The sequence below is a fragment of the Nelumbo nucifera genome, chromosome 1 (assembly GCF_055504915.1).
Source record: "Nelumbo nucifera cultivar China Antique chromosome 1, China Antique-T2T, whole genome shotgun sequence".
NCBI classification, from domain to species: domain Eukaryota; kingdom Viridiplantae; phylum Streptophyta; class Magnoliopsida; order Proteales; family Nelumbonaceae; genus Nelumbo; species Nelumbo nucifera.
Window position 1 is genome coordinate 71,584,832 of NC_142649.1, and position 13,931 is coordinate 71,598,762.

General features: G+C 36.8%; 1 protein-coding gene across 3 annotated transcripts; it reads left to right on the top strand.

Moving 5' to 3' along the window:
* Nucleotides 1-5,658: 5,658 nt before the first annotated feature.
* Nucleotides 5,659-13,728, top strand: LOC104612814 (protein DETOXIFICATION 40-like). 3 transcript variants are annotated; one of them, XM_010280400.3, is made up of 7 exons: nt 5,659-6,418; nt 6,518-7,149; nt 7,261-7,317; nt 7,458-7,696; nt 9,729-9,847; nt 11,627-11,713; nt 13,286-13,728. In XM_010280400.3, the coding sequence occupies exons 1-7, from the start codon at nt 6,077-6,079 to the stop codon at nt 13,349-13,351; spliced, it is 1,542 nt and encodes a 513-aa protein (XP_010278702.1). In that variant the 5' UTR covers nt 5,659-6,076; the 3' UTR covers nt 13,352-13,728. The 3 variants fall into 3 exon arrangements, with proteins under 3 accessions (XP_010278702.1, XP_010278703.1, XP_088759279.1); XM_010280401.3 differs by lacking the exon at nt 11,627-11,713; XM_088903153.1 differs by lacking the exons at nt 11,627-11,713; nt 13,286-13,728 and having other exon boundaries at nt 9,647-9,789.
* The last annotated feature ends 203 nt before the right edge of the window (nt 13,729-13,931 follow it).

Genomic DNA, 13,931 nt, shown 5'->3' on the forward strand with positions numbered 1-13,931 from the left:
AAAACACTTTTATAAAGGTAATTTTATGAAAACTATTTTTACGAAAGCACTTTTGTAAAAATACTTTTACAAAGGCATTTCTACAAAAATACTTTTATAAAAGCACTTCTACAAAAATACTTTTATGAAAGCACTTTTGCAAAAGTACTTTTACACGAAAGCACTTTTATGAAATCACTTTTACAAAAAAACTTGTGGAAGTACTTTTACAAAAAAAAACTTTTATTGAGGTACTTTTATAAAAGCACTTTTATGGAAGCACTTTTATGAAAGAACTTTTACAAAAGCACTTTTATAAAATTACTTTTATGAAGCACTTTTATAAAGGTACTTTTAGAAAAGCATTTTACAAAAGCACTTTTACGAAAGCAGTTTTATGGAAGTACTTTTATAAAACCACTTTTATGAAGTACTATCAATAAAGTGCTTTTGTAAAAGCACTTTTATGAAAATACTTTTACAAAAGTGCTTTTTCAATGCCAAAAGTGTTTTTATATAAATTTTGATATTTCATTCGGTTTGCATTGGGTCCTGTCCATTTGTAAGTGGACTCGCATTGGACTAGATCGGGTTGGACCAAATCCGTCTAATTGACACCTCTCCTACCCTATCCATGCCAAGGTAGGTACACCTGGCTAGGCTTCACATGCAAGGATAGACATGCCTTGTTGATCTCTCATTAGTATAGAATAGTGATCCAGGGTCAATAAACAATGAAAAATATTAAGGGTTCATTTGGTTCTCAATAAAGGGGTTTGGAAGCAGAATCGGAAATGGCCATAAAAAACTCAAATTAATGGTTTGTGGTTTGTGCATGTTTCTCAAAGAGAAATGGGGGAGCCGCCTAGGGAATCTCGAGGTGCTGCTTCCTTTGCTTCGGTGGTTGCTACCTCTGTGAATCCTTTTCCTATAGTTCTTGATCCAAAGCGGTGGATATTCCTTTGAAGGTCCCTTCGATCAAGTGGGGAGAACCGGCAGTGCTTTTTTCAGAAGAAGATATTGAGAAATCTCTCTCCCCTCTCCAATGCGCACTAGTTGGAAAATGCTCATATGGTCACCCTTCCCTTGCGGAAATCAAGGAATTTCTGGTAGGTACGTTCAGACTCCAAAAATCTATTGCTGTCACTACATTAGATCTGAGGCATGTGCTTCTCAAATTTGAAAGTGAGGAGGAATACCTTAGGGTTTAGCTGCGAGAGGCTGTTTTTATCAAGGATTTTCTTCTAAGATTTTTGAAATTGACGCCTGGGTTGGAGTTAGGATGCCAAAATTGGTAAGCATCCTCATGATAAATTTCTGCAAGAATAACTAAATTTATTAGATGAAACCATCTAATAAACACATATCTCTTTGGTTGGTCATCTCATAAACTTGTTTTCATTAATTAAGAATTCACCACTAACAATACATAAATTTCTTGCTTCTCAGTAAGAAAAACTTACTCAAGAAGCTTTGAGTTTTCCTTTAATGGCTGATATTGAGCTATTAGATGGCAGCACAAAATATGACCATATAATCAAATTTAATTTTTTTATGACCTGCATGGAATCCCAAGGCTATCAGCCCTACTTTTCGACCCTAATACGAAACTAGCAATAGCTGTTTAAGGTTTGGAAGACAACAACTGAAGCATTCTCAGACTTCTCTCTCTCATCCCTATGGGGTGTGATACTGTACCACTGTTACTCCAGACCTAGTTAATGGATTAGTGGGGTTAGTAGCAAGGTGCACACAGGCCCACTAGTAAGTGTGGAGTGTGGAGCCTGCCTTTCTACAGATAGAACCCATGCCTCCCCATTATTAGGGATGCCTTATGACCAACTTGACAAACAATGAATTGGTATTTTTGTCTTCCCTAGAGCCTCATTCTCTTGCATTTAAATGATTTAAACTGAGCATCTATTCACAACTACTTCAACAACCCTCAATAGACTGGTCAGAACAACAAAATAACTTCCTCAACAGTCTTTGGTCAAAGAACCCTCTTAGCAAAGTAAATGTGAAATTCCTTCTCTCCTCTCCCAACCATTTATTTTCTTCAGTTAATTTATATGAAATCCCCATCTGTTTGCAAGAAAATTGATATGGAATTCACTACAATCTTCTTCGTGAACCTCCCAAGGAGAATGGTAGGGCCTCTGTGTAGATGTAGCCAAGTAGCCAACTCAATTATTCACCGAGATCTGCTAGGTTGTTTGAATTATAAGGCTACAACAAGGTGTTGGGTCTGAATATCTTTCCCCCATTCCCATTGTATCCGTTCTAAACAAGTTTGGAGCTTCCAAGAGGAACCATATTTCAACATGGGCCACTTTCGGGTTCAATCCCAATACTAGAGAAAAAAAACTGCAAAGTTCATGCAAAATTAAAGCAAAATAGAAAACCATGAGTACCCGCCCAAATCTTCATTCAAGCACCTAAAACCTTACCCATTACACCTTCATTTTTCTATTGCATGCTAATCACCCCAAAAATAATAAAAAAGAGATGTTAAGAAAGGAGATAACAAAGCAGCACAAAAGTAAATGAAAAAAGTCCTCTTTTTTTTTCTTTCATGTTTCTTATTTTTTCCTTACCTAATGAATGATGACCACTTTCATTAATCAAGTCAGGATTCGCAAAGGTTAGTTTTGGGATGGTTCTGTGTTTCTTCTTGCTAAATCTTTTCACTGAGCTAGCTCTTAGGATATCTTCTTTCTTTGTTCTATGAATGGGTATGGTTTCTTCTGGGCACCTGCCATTCAAGCATAACCAAACACCATCAGAAATTCAGAATCATGAAAAATAAAAAAAAAGGGGGAGAGAGAGAAGGAGAATGAGATCAGACTAGGGAATCAGCCAAACCATTTGCTCGTTTATTAACCTATCCAAAGTAATAACCAAGACATAGTAATAAAAGCAAAAAGGACAAATGCAAATTCCATAACCATAATCCATAAAAAAAAACACAAATATAAGTCCATAACCACAATCCATAAAAACCACAAATACAAGTCCATAACCATAAAAAAAATTAAAAAAAAAAAAACACAAGGTTTACATTTCACAACTACAACCACAAAGTCACAAACACAAATTCCACCACCACTCAACCACTTAGTCATCAATGTTGACAAGAGGATGCTCCTCGATCAAGGATGTCATTTCTGCAATAAAAAGACAAATACAAATTAGAATTATTATAACAAAATAAACATGAACAAAAAAATTAAAAAACACAAAATTTACTTGATTCCGTATTTTCAAGCTCATCTAAGCTCCCCTCTATATAAAGATAACCGCGTGACATTCACAATCAATCTTGTCCACAAATGATAGCTTCTACCATTCTCGGAGTTAGAGAGTTACAAAATGAATCAAGCACATGACCTTTGGTGCTAAATATTTATCCAATTCCGTTTTGTTCTCTACAGTTCCTTGGCCCTCTTTTTGCTTGTTAAATAATGAATTCATAAAATCAGCAACATCCTCCACAATCTCAACTTCCATATCATTTGGATCTTGAGATTGATTACTTGAGTGAACATTAGGAGATAATTAGCTTGAACTATAGAATTCAAAACTTGTCATACTTCCTTTTCATCTTGTAAGCCATTAAACTAATAGATGGATCATCACTCTTACACCTCCAAGAAAAAACAATTCCAACACCATAAATTTCTTTCATGTATTCATCAATGAAATGGGTAGTAAGACACATGTAAGTAAGGTTTTGAGATGATGTCCATGTGTCTGTAGTGAAGAATACCCTTGATGATAGTTTTTTAAAAAATTGTTTCAACATTTTCTTTTCCTCCACATAAAGACTATAACAATTTTTAGCTACTGTTGGACGTGAAGGAACTACAAATTTTGGTTGCATCTTACCACAGAAGTCACGAAACCCCTCTCGTTCCACATGTTTAAAAGGTAATTCATCTATAATAATCATCCTAGCAAGTTCCTTTCTACATTCATCTTGATCAAACTTGTAAGGCACAAGTGATGGTGTGGTGTTCCCCTCTTTAGAACTTTGAAATGAAACTTCCAAAGTCTTTTACCGCTTGTCTACCTTATTAAGGGGATATTTGCCCTTACAATCAAGTTTAGTAAAATGATTCAACACCCAAGATTTTTTTCTAGAAGAAGTGGTAGTACAAACTTTTGAATCAATCTTTGAACTAGTTGGGTGAGATGAATTACCAGCATTATTTGAAGATGCAGGAAAAAGAGATGGGTTTATGCTTGTAGTTCTAAGTAGATGATTGCTGGCACTTTGAGTTTGTATTGGGGTGTGGATAGAACTGACCCAGCCGAACGTTTCTAAATCCCGTGGATGGGACCGCAGGTAAAATATACAAATTAGGTAAGATGTTATTGTGATATGAACATGAGCTTTGAAATTTAAGAAATCCGTCCTCACAAGTCACAACTCTCCATTCTCTCCAAATTGGAATGAAGTCGATTGGCCCCTTATGCCAATCGGGATTTCCTACTCACTCTTTCTACTCATTCTCTACCCGTAGTGAATTGAGCCCTACATCTCTATTATGAATTGAGAGATGTGTGGTTCCAATTCATGGCCAGTAAAAATGGGTAGAAAAAGTGAGTAAAAAATCTGGATTCATCTTGGTCTTGTCATCAGCCGGAGGTCAATATCAAAATCACAATTATGTGAGCCAGTGGGCCTTGTCCAAATACATGGGATGGGATGTCCACGTGAGCCAAATTTCGCCGTATTCTATTCAGGGAACTCCTACCCTACTAACTATTTTTTTTTGGTAAATACCCTACTAGATAAAGTTTTGACAAAAATCAATCTTCACTATTACAGTTTTTAACAAAACAGAGTATTATTTATTATTTCCAGTGAAATCAAGGGAGAGAATCAATAATTCACTGCAATTAACCAAGTCATCAGGTATGTAAAGAAAAGGAGATACTCATCTGCAGCCCCACCACTGATGTCTAAGGCAAGATGGGTAATGAGGCCGCTAGCTAGAGAATAAAATCAAATCAACAGGCTCACTCTGTCGGTAGCTAATGGTTATATACAATGTTTTGGAACCTATGGTTAGATCATTTGGTCTGGAAATCGTCTAGAAAATCAGTTTTGTTTTACCTTTAAATTTGGTCTTTGATAAAAAATTGTTGAATTGGTCAATAACTTATTAATTTAGGTGATTAAATTATCGATCTGTTCAATCTATTTAATAGTTTCTGGTTATTTTTATTTTTCATTGATACGAGTCATTCATTCAGATAATTGAACCATTAACCCAAAAACCGATGACCAAAATAATTTCAATTTTAGATCGATTTTAAAAACCTTAATGTTATATATAAATTGTATTTAATTGAATTTGAGAAGGCGAAAATATGAGATGAGATAAGTGATGAGCTCAGCATTAAGACTCATATACAATTTGTTAGTACGAAACAATTATAAGTCTAAGTCAATCGATCAGTATCGAGAAACCGGTGGCCAAAACGGTTACGATTTTGGATCGATTTTAAAAAGCTTGGTGTTATATACATTGGATTTGAGAAGAAGGCGAAAATATGAGATAAGTGATGAGCTCAGCATACAATTTGGTAGTACGAAACAATAATAACTCTAAGTCAATCGATCAGTATCACCTTAGCCAAAATCCAAACACAAATGTTGACCGTCATCCACATATTATTTTATTACGTTTATCTTTTTCCCCGTTCTTGTTTTGTTCAAGTCGAAACCTTTTTTTGAGGAAGCCGTCGCTCTGGCCGGCTGATGGTTACCACATAATAATAATTAATCACTCCTCAGCCTCATGAAGTATATATTTAATTCGCCTTAAAACTTAAAACCATTTGTTTGTTGAGAGTAGTTGAATTATCACATTTCACAATAAAGCAAATAGAACAAAATCATTAATGTCGAATTCTTTCAGTTTCAGTACAAGCTATAGAATCAATATAAACCCACCACTCATGCTCTTTAACAAGTCAGAGGTAGAACTTTCACAAACCAGCTACAGTTAGCACTGTATAAATCCATTAAAATTTCTTTCCCCGTCATCTCCCCTGATATAACCCACCCAGAAAATAAAAAATAAAAATGGAGACGTCTGGGGAAGAGCTCAATCAGCCCATCTTACATTCAAAATCTCCGGCTGCATCTATTTCACGGCAACAATCGGCGGCGGAGCAGGAATGGAGCAAAGAACTCGAACAGATACTGTCGGACATGCAGATGCCAGCGTTCAAGCGTTACCGAGTTGCCACCTGGATCGAACTGAAGCTCCTCTTCTACCTTGCTGCCCCTGCTGTCATCGTATACATGATCAACTATGTTATGTCCATGTCCACCCAGATCTTCTCTGGCCATCTCGGCAACCTCGAACTCGCGGCCGCCTCCCTCGGCAACACCGGTATTCAGATTTTCGCTTACGGTCTCATGGTACTACACATTACCCAAAACCTCTCTCTTTCTCTCTCTCTCTCTCTCTCTGTTACATTATATGATTCATACTCTGGTTTATATAATATACTGTTTCAGTTGGGCATGGGAAGTGCAGTCGAGACGCTGTGTGGGCAGTCATACGGGGCTGGCAAGTATGAAATGCTGGGCATCTATCTCCAGAGATCGACAATTCTGCTTATGGCAACTGGGATTCCACTGGCAGTGATATACATCTTGTCGAAGCCACTGTTGATCTTCCTGGGTGAATCACCGGAGATCGCATCGGCGGCAGCGATGTTCGTCTACGGCCTCATCCCACAGATATTCGCATACGCTGCCAACTTCCCGATACAGAAATTCCTGCAAGCCCAGAGCATAGTGGCCCCCAGCGCATACATATCGACGGTCACGTTGGGGGTGCATCTGCTGCTAAGCTGGTTGGCTGTGTATAAGCTGGGCATGGGGTTATTGGGAGCGTCGTTGATATTGAGTCTGTCGTGGTGGATCATCGTGGGAGCCCAGTTCCTGTACATAGTGATGAACGAAAAGTTTAAGTACACGTGGACAGGCTTCAGCGTGCAAGCTTTCCATGGTTTGCCGGCCTTCCTCAAACTGTCGGTGGCATCGGCGGTGATGCTCTGCTTGGAGACTTGGTACTTTCAGATACTGGTTTTGCTTTCTGGGTTGCTCAAGAATCCTGAGTTGGCGTTGGACTCTCTCTCTATTTGGTAAGACGACAAATGAGCTCGATCGCATTATTCTTCCTTTACAGCCGATCGGTCTGATTGTCAACCATTAATTGATTTCTAAATTAAGCAAAACGCGATTGGTATGTGCAGCACGACGGTTTCTGGATGGGTGTTCATGATTTCAGTCGGCTTCAACGCAGCTGCAAGGTGAGTGAATTAGTTTTACTTTTAATTAATAGTAAAGGGAAATACGAGATAAAGATTCCGTCAGAAAATTAATTAACTAGAACCAGTTAATTTAATCGAGGTGTTAATTAATGTAATAATGGTGAATCTGAGTGACGCAGTGTTCGGGTAAGCAACGAACTGGGTGCCGGAAATCCGAAGGCGGCAGCATTCTCAGTATTGATAGTTACTTCGTTGTCATTCATAATATCGGTGGTGGCGGCCATAATCGTCCTCCTTCTACGGCATGTTATCAGCTACGCCTTCACCGACGGTGAAAGGGTGGCCAATGCCGTCTCCGACTTGTGCCCGCTGCTGGCCATCACCCTCATCCTCAACGGGGTCCAACCCGTGCTATCAGGTAGCTAGCTACCATCCATCTCTATCCACTTTCCATCGTTCAAACGCTATTAATCAGAGATTAGAGAGAGAGATCAGAGACGTGATGAATTTGGCTTTGCCAACCACACATTGACTTGCCGTAATTGTTTTATATTTCATAAAAGGGTAAATTACAAACATCCCTAAACTTTCACTTTGTGACAAATTAGATAATACTCTATGTTCATCAGCTGTTTTAACATTTTCTAAAATCCCCAAATTACCTTTTATTATTTATTTGAGTGATTTACTATTCAATTGATTTTTAAAATATAATATTGAAATCTTCTTAGTTCCGTGCTCCAAAAGATTCTTGCAGATTTTTTGGCTAGGTTTAATATTTAAATGAAATTGTAGAAGGCTTCATTTTGTTTTTTCTTGATTTTTTATAGAAAGGAGTGGATAACTTTTTTTATATTTTAAGATGAAGTGATGCATTTTTTTATCTAAACAAAATGAAATGAAAATTTAAAGATACCTGTTTTTCTATATCAGTGAAACGATTCTTGTTATTTTAGTTAGTCTGATCTAAAAAAAATAAAAATAAATAAATAAAGGTATTTTTGGATCAATTAGAATGGGCATTTTAATAATTTAACACATTCTATAGTCTGAATTAACGGTTTAAGTTTAGGCATCTTTGTGTTAAATAAAAGAATACGATAATTACAATAGTACGCCCCACAGGCGCCTCACATGTACATCTCAGCGTGGAGTAGGAACACCTCCCCTACTTGCTATTGAGAACACCGTTGGGATGTGCTGTGGGGGCCGATGTGAATTCAAATAGTACAGTATCCTTGTAATTTACCCAACTCACTGTCTGACCCCACCCACATTTTGCTTAGTCCACGAAGAGATGCAGAAAGAAACTGTTTTGGCTTTATCTTCTGGTAGCTGTAGGGTGTCTTCTGCTTTGCAAGCTGAAGCCCAAGCTGTTTTTGAAGTTTTAAAGTTGGCAATCTCTCAAAGGTTCAGTTCTTTTGTTATATAGAAAGTGGTTGTTAAAACTTTGGTTTACTCTTTAACTAAGGAAGACTTTGTCTGCCCTGTTGATATTTACTTTGTTGTAAGAGATCGATATCTTAGCTCTGGCTCAAGGGCAGTGCTGCAACTCTGTTTTCTTTTTTTGCTCTTAGATCTGCAAATTAGGTAGCTTATACAACTGCCGCTCATGGAAGATCAGGTTCTTCTCTGTTCTTTGAAAATTTCCCTCAGTGCGCCCTTACTACTCTGGAATAAGAGAATCCGGTGTCTGAAGGAGGTTAACGGATTTGGTTTTAAGCTCTTTTATTTTATTTTATTTTTTCTTTTCTGCCTTTCTCTCCTTGTAGTGTTTGGCTTTTCGCTGTGTCTTTTTTGTATTGAATGAATCATCCTTTTCACCAAAAACAAAAAAAAACTCAGCCTGACTGACTCCGGATTAGCTGCAGACAAGAGTGCATACACCGGGTTGGGCTAACCGTGTTCACTCGAAATAGGTAACTCAGCCCGATGTCTACAATCTTTGTCTCCAGCCTTCGATTTCAATAGTACCAAGAAAAAGATAATCGAATCTTTCAGTGTTCTCAGTTACTTTATTAATATTTGTCTTTTGGCAGAAAACAAATTAAATTATGAATAGAGAACAATTAAAATATCATGCACGGCTGCTGATTCCACGGCAGCGGTCACGATGGATGAATAGTATGATCCCAACCTTTGTCCCAAAATTTTGAAAAGCCAGTAAGCGACGATGATGAACAGAGGGTTACTACTTGTATTCCATATTCAATCGAATCTCTGTTTTTCTGTCACTCTGTTTATGTCGAGACCGGATCTGCTTCTTACACAGGGCGCTTCATTCGCGCCTCACATGCACATCGTACCATGCATTGGAAACATCTCTCTTATTTATAAGTTATTATTCACGGGAAATGTTTTAATGCAGTGTGAGGACTAGATCCCGTTCCCTTTATCTCTGATATTTATTATATTTTGTTGGATTGGATTGGATCGGATCGGATCGGTAGGTGTGGCGGTTGGATGTGGATGGCAAGCTTTTGTTGCATATGTGAACGTGGGATGTTACTATGTGGTTGGGGTCCCCGTGGGGGTTCTACTCGGTTTTAAATTCGATCTGGGTGCTAAGGTAATTTCTTCTTTATTTAAATTAATTAAAGTGATGTTTTTTGGTATTAGACCTAGCAATTGGGTTTGGTGGGTCGGGTTGCTTTTCGGATTGGATTGTTTAATGCTAGACCCTAACCCTAAATGTTCGGGTTAGGATTGACCCATGGGTCAATTTGGATCATCCCAAAAAATAACTAAATTTAAAAATAAATAAAGAAAAACTACATGAAAAATGTCAAAATTAAAGGAGTTAACCTTAAAATTCCATATAAAAAAACTTGAACATCTAAAAATTTAAAGAGTAAACAATAAAGAGTAAAGATTAAATAGAAAAAATTAAAGAGTGGAAACTTCTAAAAATGCATAAATAAATAGTCTCAATTAGACTTGACAATCGGGTCAACGGGTTGACCCATAACCCAACCCAACCCAGTTTTTTCTAGGTCGAGTTGGGTTAGGTCATTCTCACATTCAGGTAACTAAATATGAGACCCTAACCCTATTTTTTTTGGGTTGGGTTGGGTCAAGTTCGCAAGTTGGGTCAACTTTTTGCTAGGTCTATTTGGTATCCAATACTGAGAATTGGGATCTGCTACTCACACATGACGCCTCACACTGACTTACATCTCACCATGCATTGGGAATATCTCCCATGAATAATAACGTTTAACTATGGGAGATGTTTCTAATGCATACTGGGATATGCATGTGAGGTCGGTGTGAGGCGCCCTGCGTGAGGAGCAGATTCAATCTCCAATACTGATTTCTTAAAAACAAATGCCATGTTGGAGTTACCTCAGCGTTGGAGGAATTCGCATTGAAATTTCTGTTTGATTGGTTGGTTATAGTATATGTTTGGCATTGATGCTGCTGATGTGTGAGTTGGAGCAACAACAACTTTTTCTATTTAGTACCAATGCTCCAGAAAATGTTTTCAGCACTGGTACCCATTATGTAGTGCCACACCACTGCCACCTCACATCCCTGTTGGCAACAATGAGCTACAACTCCAGGAAATGCCAAATTTGGCGTTGCTCCAAGCCATACCTTCCCGATTAACGAGGCATGGCTTGGAGCACCATTTTATGTAAAAACAGTTCCAAACAAATGCTCATTTCCTGGAGCACCGTTTTTTTCTGACATAGCGCTGATGTGGCACCGTTTTCTGGAGCAATGGCAACGATGCAAAATAAACGCTTAGTGATTTTGAAAAAATCTGTCAAAAATCGATTTTTGAAATTAACCCTTTTCAGATATTACATTTTTTTTGTGATTTCCTTATTTCTAATTAATTCTGATTTTTTAAGAATGACAGCATCTAATATGGCATTGGATAATAACTCTGATACAAAAATAATTAATCCTTGAGAATCAGTACCAAATAGACGAAAAGCCCATTTCTCAAAAATCAACTTACATGACGGAAATGGTACCAAATAACAAATTTTTGAAAAAGAAAAAAAAAACACTGAATGGGCATTATAGACTTATCTGGACGCTGCAAAGTCCCACCCTATTTCTGTCATGTCCACAAATGATGTGGCTAATCCATACCATCCATTATATTCTGAATTTTCCACATAAGCTAATTAGCTGGGTTTAAGTGCCCTTACAGCCCAGCAATTCTTGCTGGGCTGGGCAACCAAGCGGGGCCGTCATTGTTGGCAGTCCGATCTACTTCTATATGAGTAATATGAGTTAAGCTGTAGGAGATGATTTAATTTGTCTATTTTTTTCTTTCTTTTTTTATGATCCGTCCGATATATATAATAACAAAAGAAGGTTGGGTTTGTTGTAGGGTATTTGGTCTGGAATGATCGGCGGCACCACAGTCCAAACTCTCATTTTGATTTGGGTTACGTACCGGACAAACTGGAATAAAGAGGTAACTTTTTCTTTGAAAAAAGAAACTAGGAGAATAATTCCCCTTTGGTAGGTAGAATATTAGAAGGAGAAGCATGTAGTACCCCACACAATTCTTACTTCACAGACGATACGATTAAGGTTGGGTGTTTGATAGTCTTTTCTTTTAATAAATATTTAAATATGTATTTTTATGAAAGTACTTTTATAAAAGTGTTTTTATAAGAATATTTTTTTAAAAGTGTTTTCGTAAAAATACTTCTTAAAAGTATTTTTATGTATAAAAGTACTTTCTTAAAAGTGATTTCATAAAAGTACTTTTATAAAATCCAATTAGGGATAATTTTATAAGTGGTATTTTAAAATTCAATTGGGGATAATTTTGGAAGAAAAATTGAATATGTGCTTATTGTATAAACACTTAAAAAATGTTGGAAATTTAGGCTTAAAAAATAAGACTTGTTTTTTAAATAAACACTTATTTTTAAGCACTCCCAAACATGGCCCAAAGAAAAATGCCAACAATAGTTACATCTGGTCCAAACCCAGGAAAAAAGAAATGGAATTAAATTGAAATTAGAAGAAAGTTTGGTAGTCAGCAACCTCAAAATTCCTAAATACATTATGAGATCACATTTGTGCTCCACAGAGTGCGCCCCACCAGCACCTCATAGCACATCCCAACAGTGTATTGGGAACATCGCCCAATGACAAATATGTGAGATGCTACCAATGCTTGCGCAGATGTAAACTCCTACATTGCCTGCATCTCCTACCACTGTAGGTTAAAGAATATTAAGGCAGGACCAAACAAACTACTCAGGATATTAGGCTGATAGTGAGCATGGGTTGGTTTGGTTCAGCTTCATGTGATAGAATTTGAAACCCTGTTCTTTCTTTATTCTCCCCCTTTAAAAAATGGCATGTCCTTTAAAAACTTAATTTTCAATAAATATAATATATAGTTTAAAACATATATAATCTTTATTGATTAAATTGAGTAATGTAATATGTAGATTAAAATATGGTTCAAAATTTATCATTATAATTTAAATTTTGTAAATATTACTTTTTACATTACTTAGTATACACATTCAAATATTAAATGAAAACAAATAATAAAATCACTTAATTAACTCAATGGTCAAGTGAGACTATGGCTTTGTATCCATGAGTGCTTGGGTTTAAATCTTTATATCCTCAAAAGTATTTTGGGGTTTATTTCAAGATAGGCTCAGTTCCAAAGCCAGTTTCACCAAGGCCAATCAATGCCAATTCATCATGTTGGTTTGGGTAGGGTAAATCCCTAGAACCGGCCTGGGTGAAGTCAATTCCAATAATTTAAAACCAAACCCTACCTTATAACAAATTAGGTAGGGTCAATTCAAAGCCAGTTTGGGATCAATTCCAATTGGTTTCAAGTAAAACCTACCTACTTACCCTTAGATATGGGTATCAAGTTAACTCAATATAGAATTAGACCAGTCCATCGTTAATCTAAGGTTGTTTATGGTTCAGTAGAGCAATAGAATTATGTCAGTCTATTTTCGTGAACAAGCGTTTTAATGATGATTGCATTTTGAGATGGATTCAGGTGGAGGAAGCCATGAAACGATTAGAGACATGGGACGAAAAGAAAGAGCCGCTGTTGAAAGATTAAACAAGATTCTGAATGATGGGTGAATATCGGATATTTATTGTTAGTGATGGCAATCATCTTATTCTACTGGTGCTCGAGAGCTTCCAGAAAAATTATCGGTAGATATTCATTTCACGCTTCATTAATTCAGTCAATTGTGCTCATTAATTGGACGACATCAGCTGATCTACTCACTGGTGTATTACATTCGCTTTTAGTTCTATGTTTCTATGTTATGTTCTTTATTTAAAAAATAAAAATTAAAAAAAGGGTGTTCATCTTTTGGATTTTGCGAGGGGGGAAGTTAGTCAATGGGAGTTTGATTCCTATTGACTAAGAATCCTATGTTCTTTTTTCAGATTTATATGGAGATCAGGGAAAGTTTATTTTCCTGAGTATTATTTATCTACATAAATGATACCCATTTCCTACGTGGGTAAATAACTTTTCCACCTTGGGGAAAGTTGCCAATACTTGAATGGGACAAAAATGTCCCTTGTAATAATGGATTTTTATGACTAAAATAATCATTGTCTTATTTACATGGGAAATAAAAGAACATGGGTAAATGCACTTACCTGGACAAGTCTTTCTTGAGAAA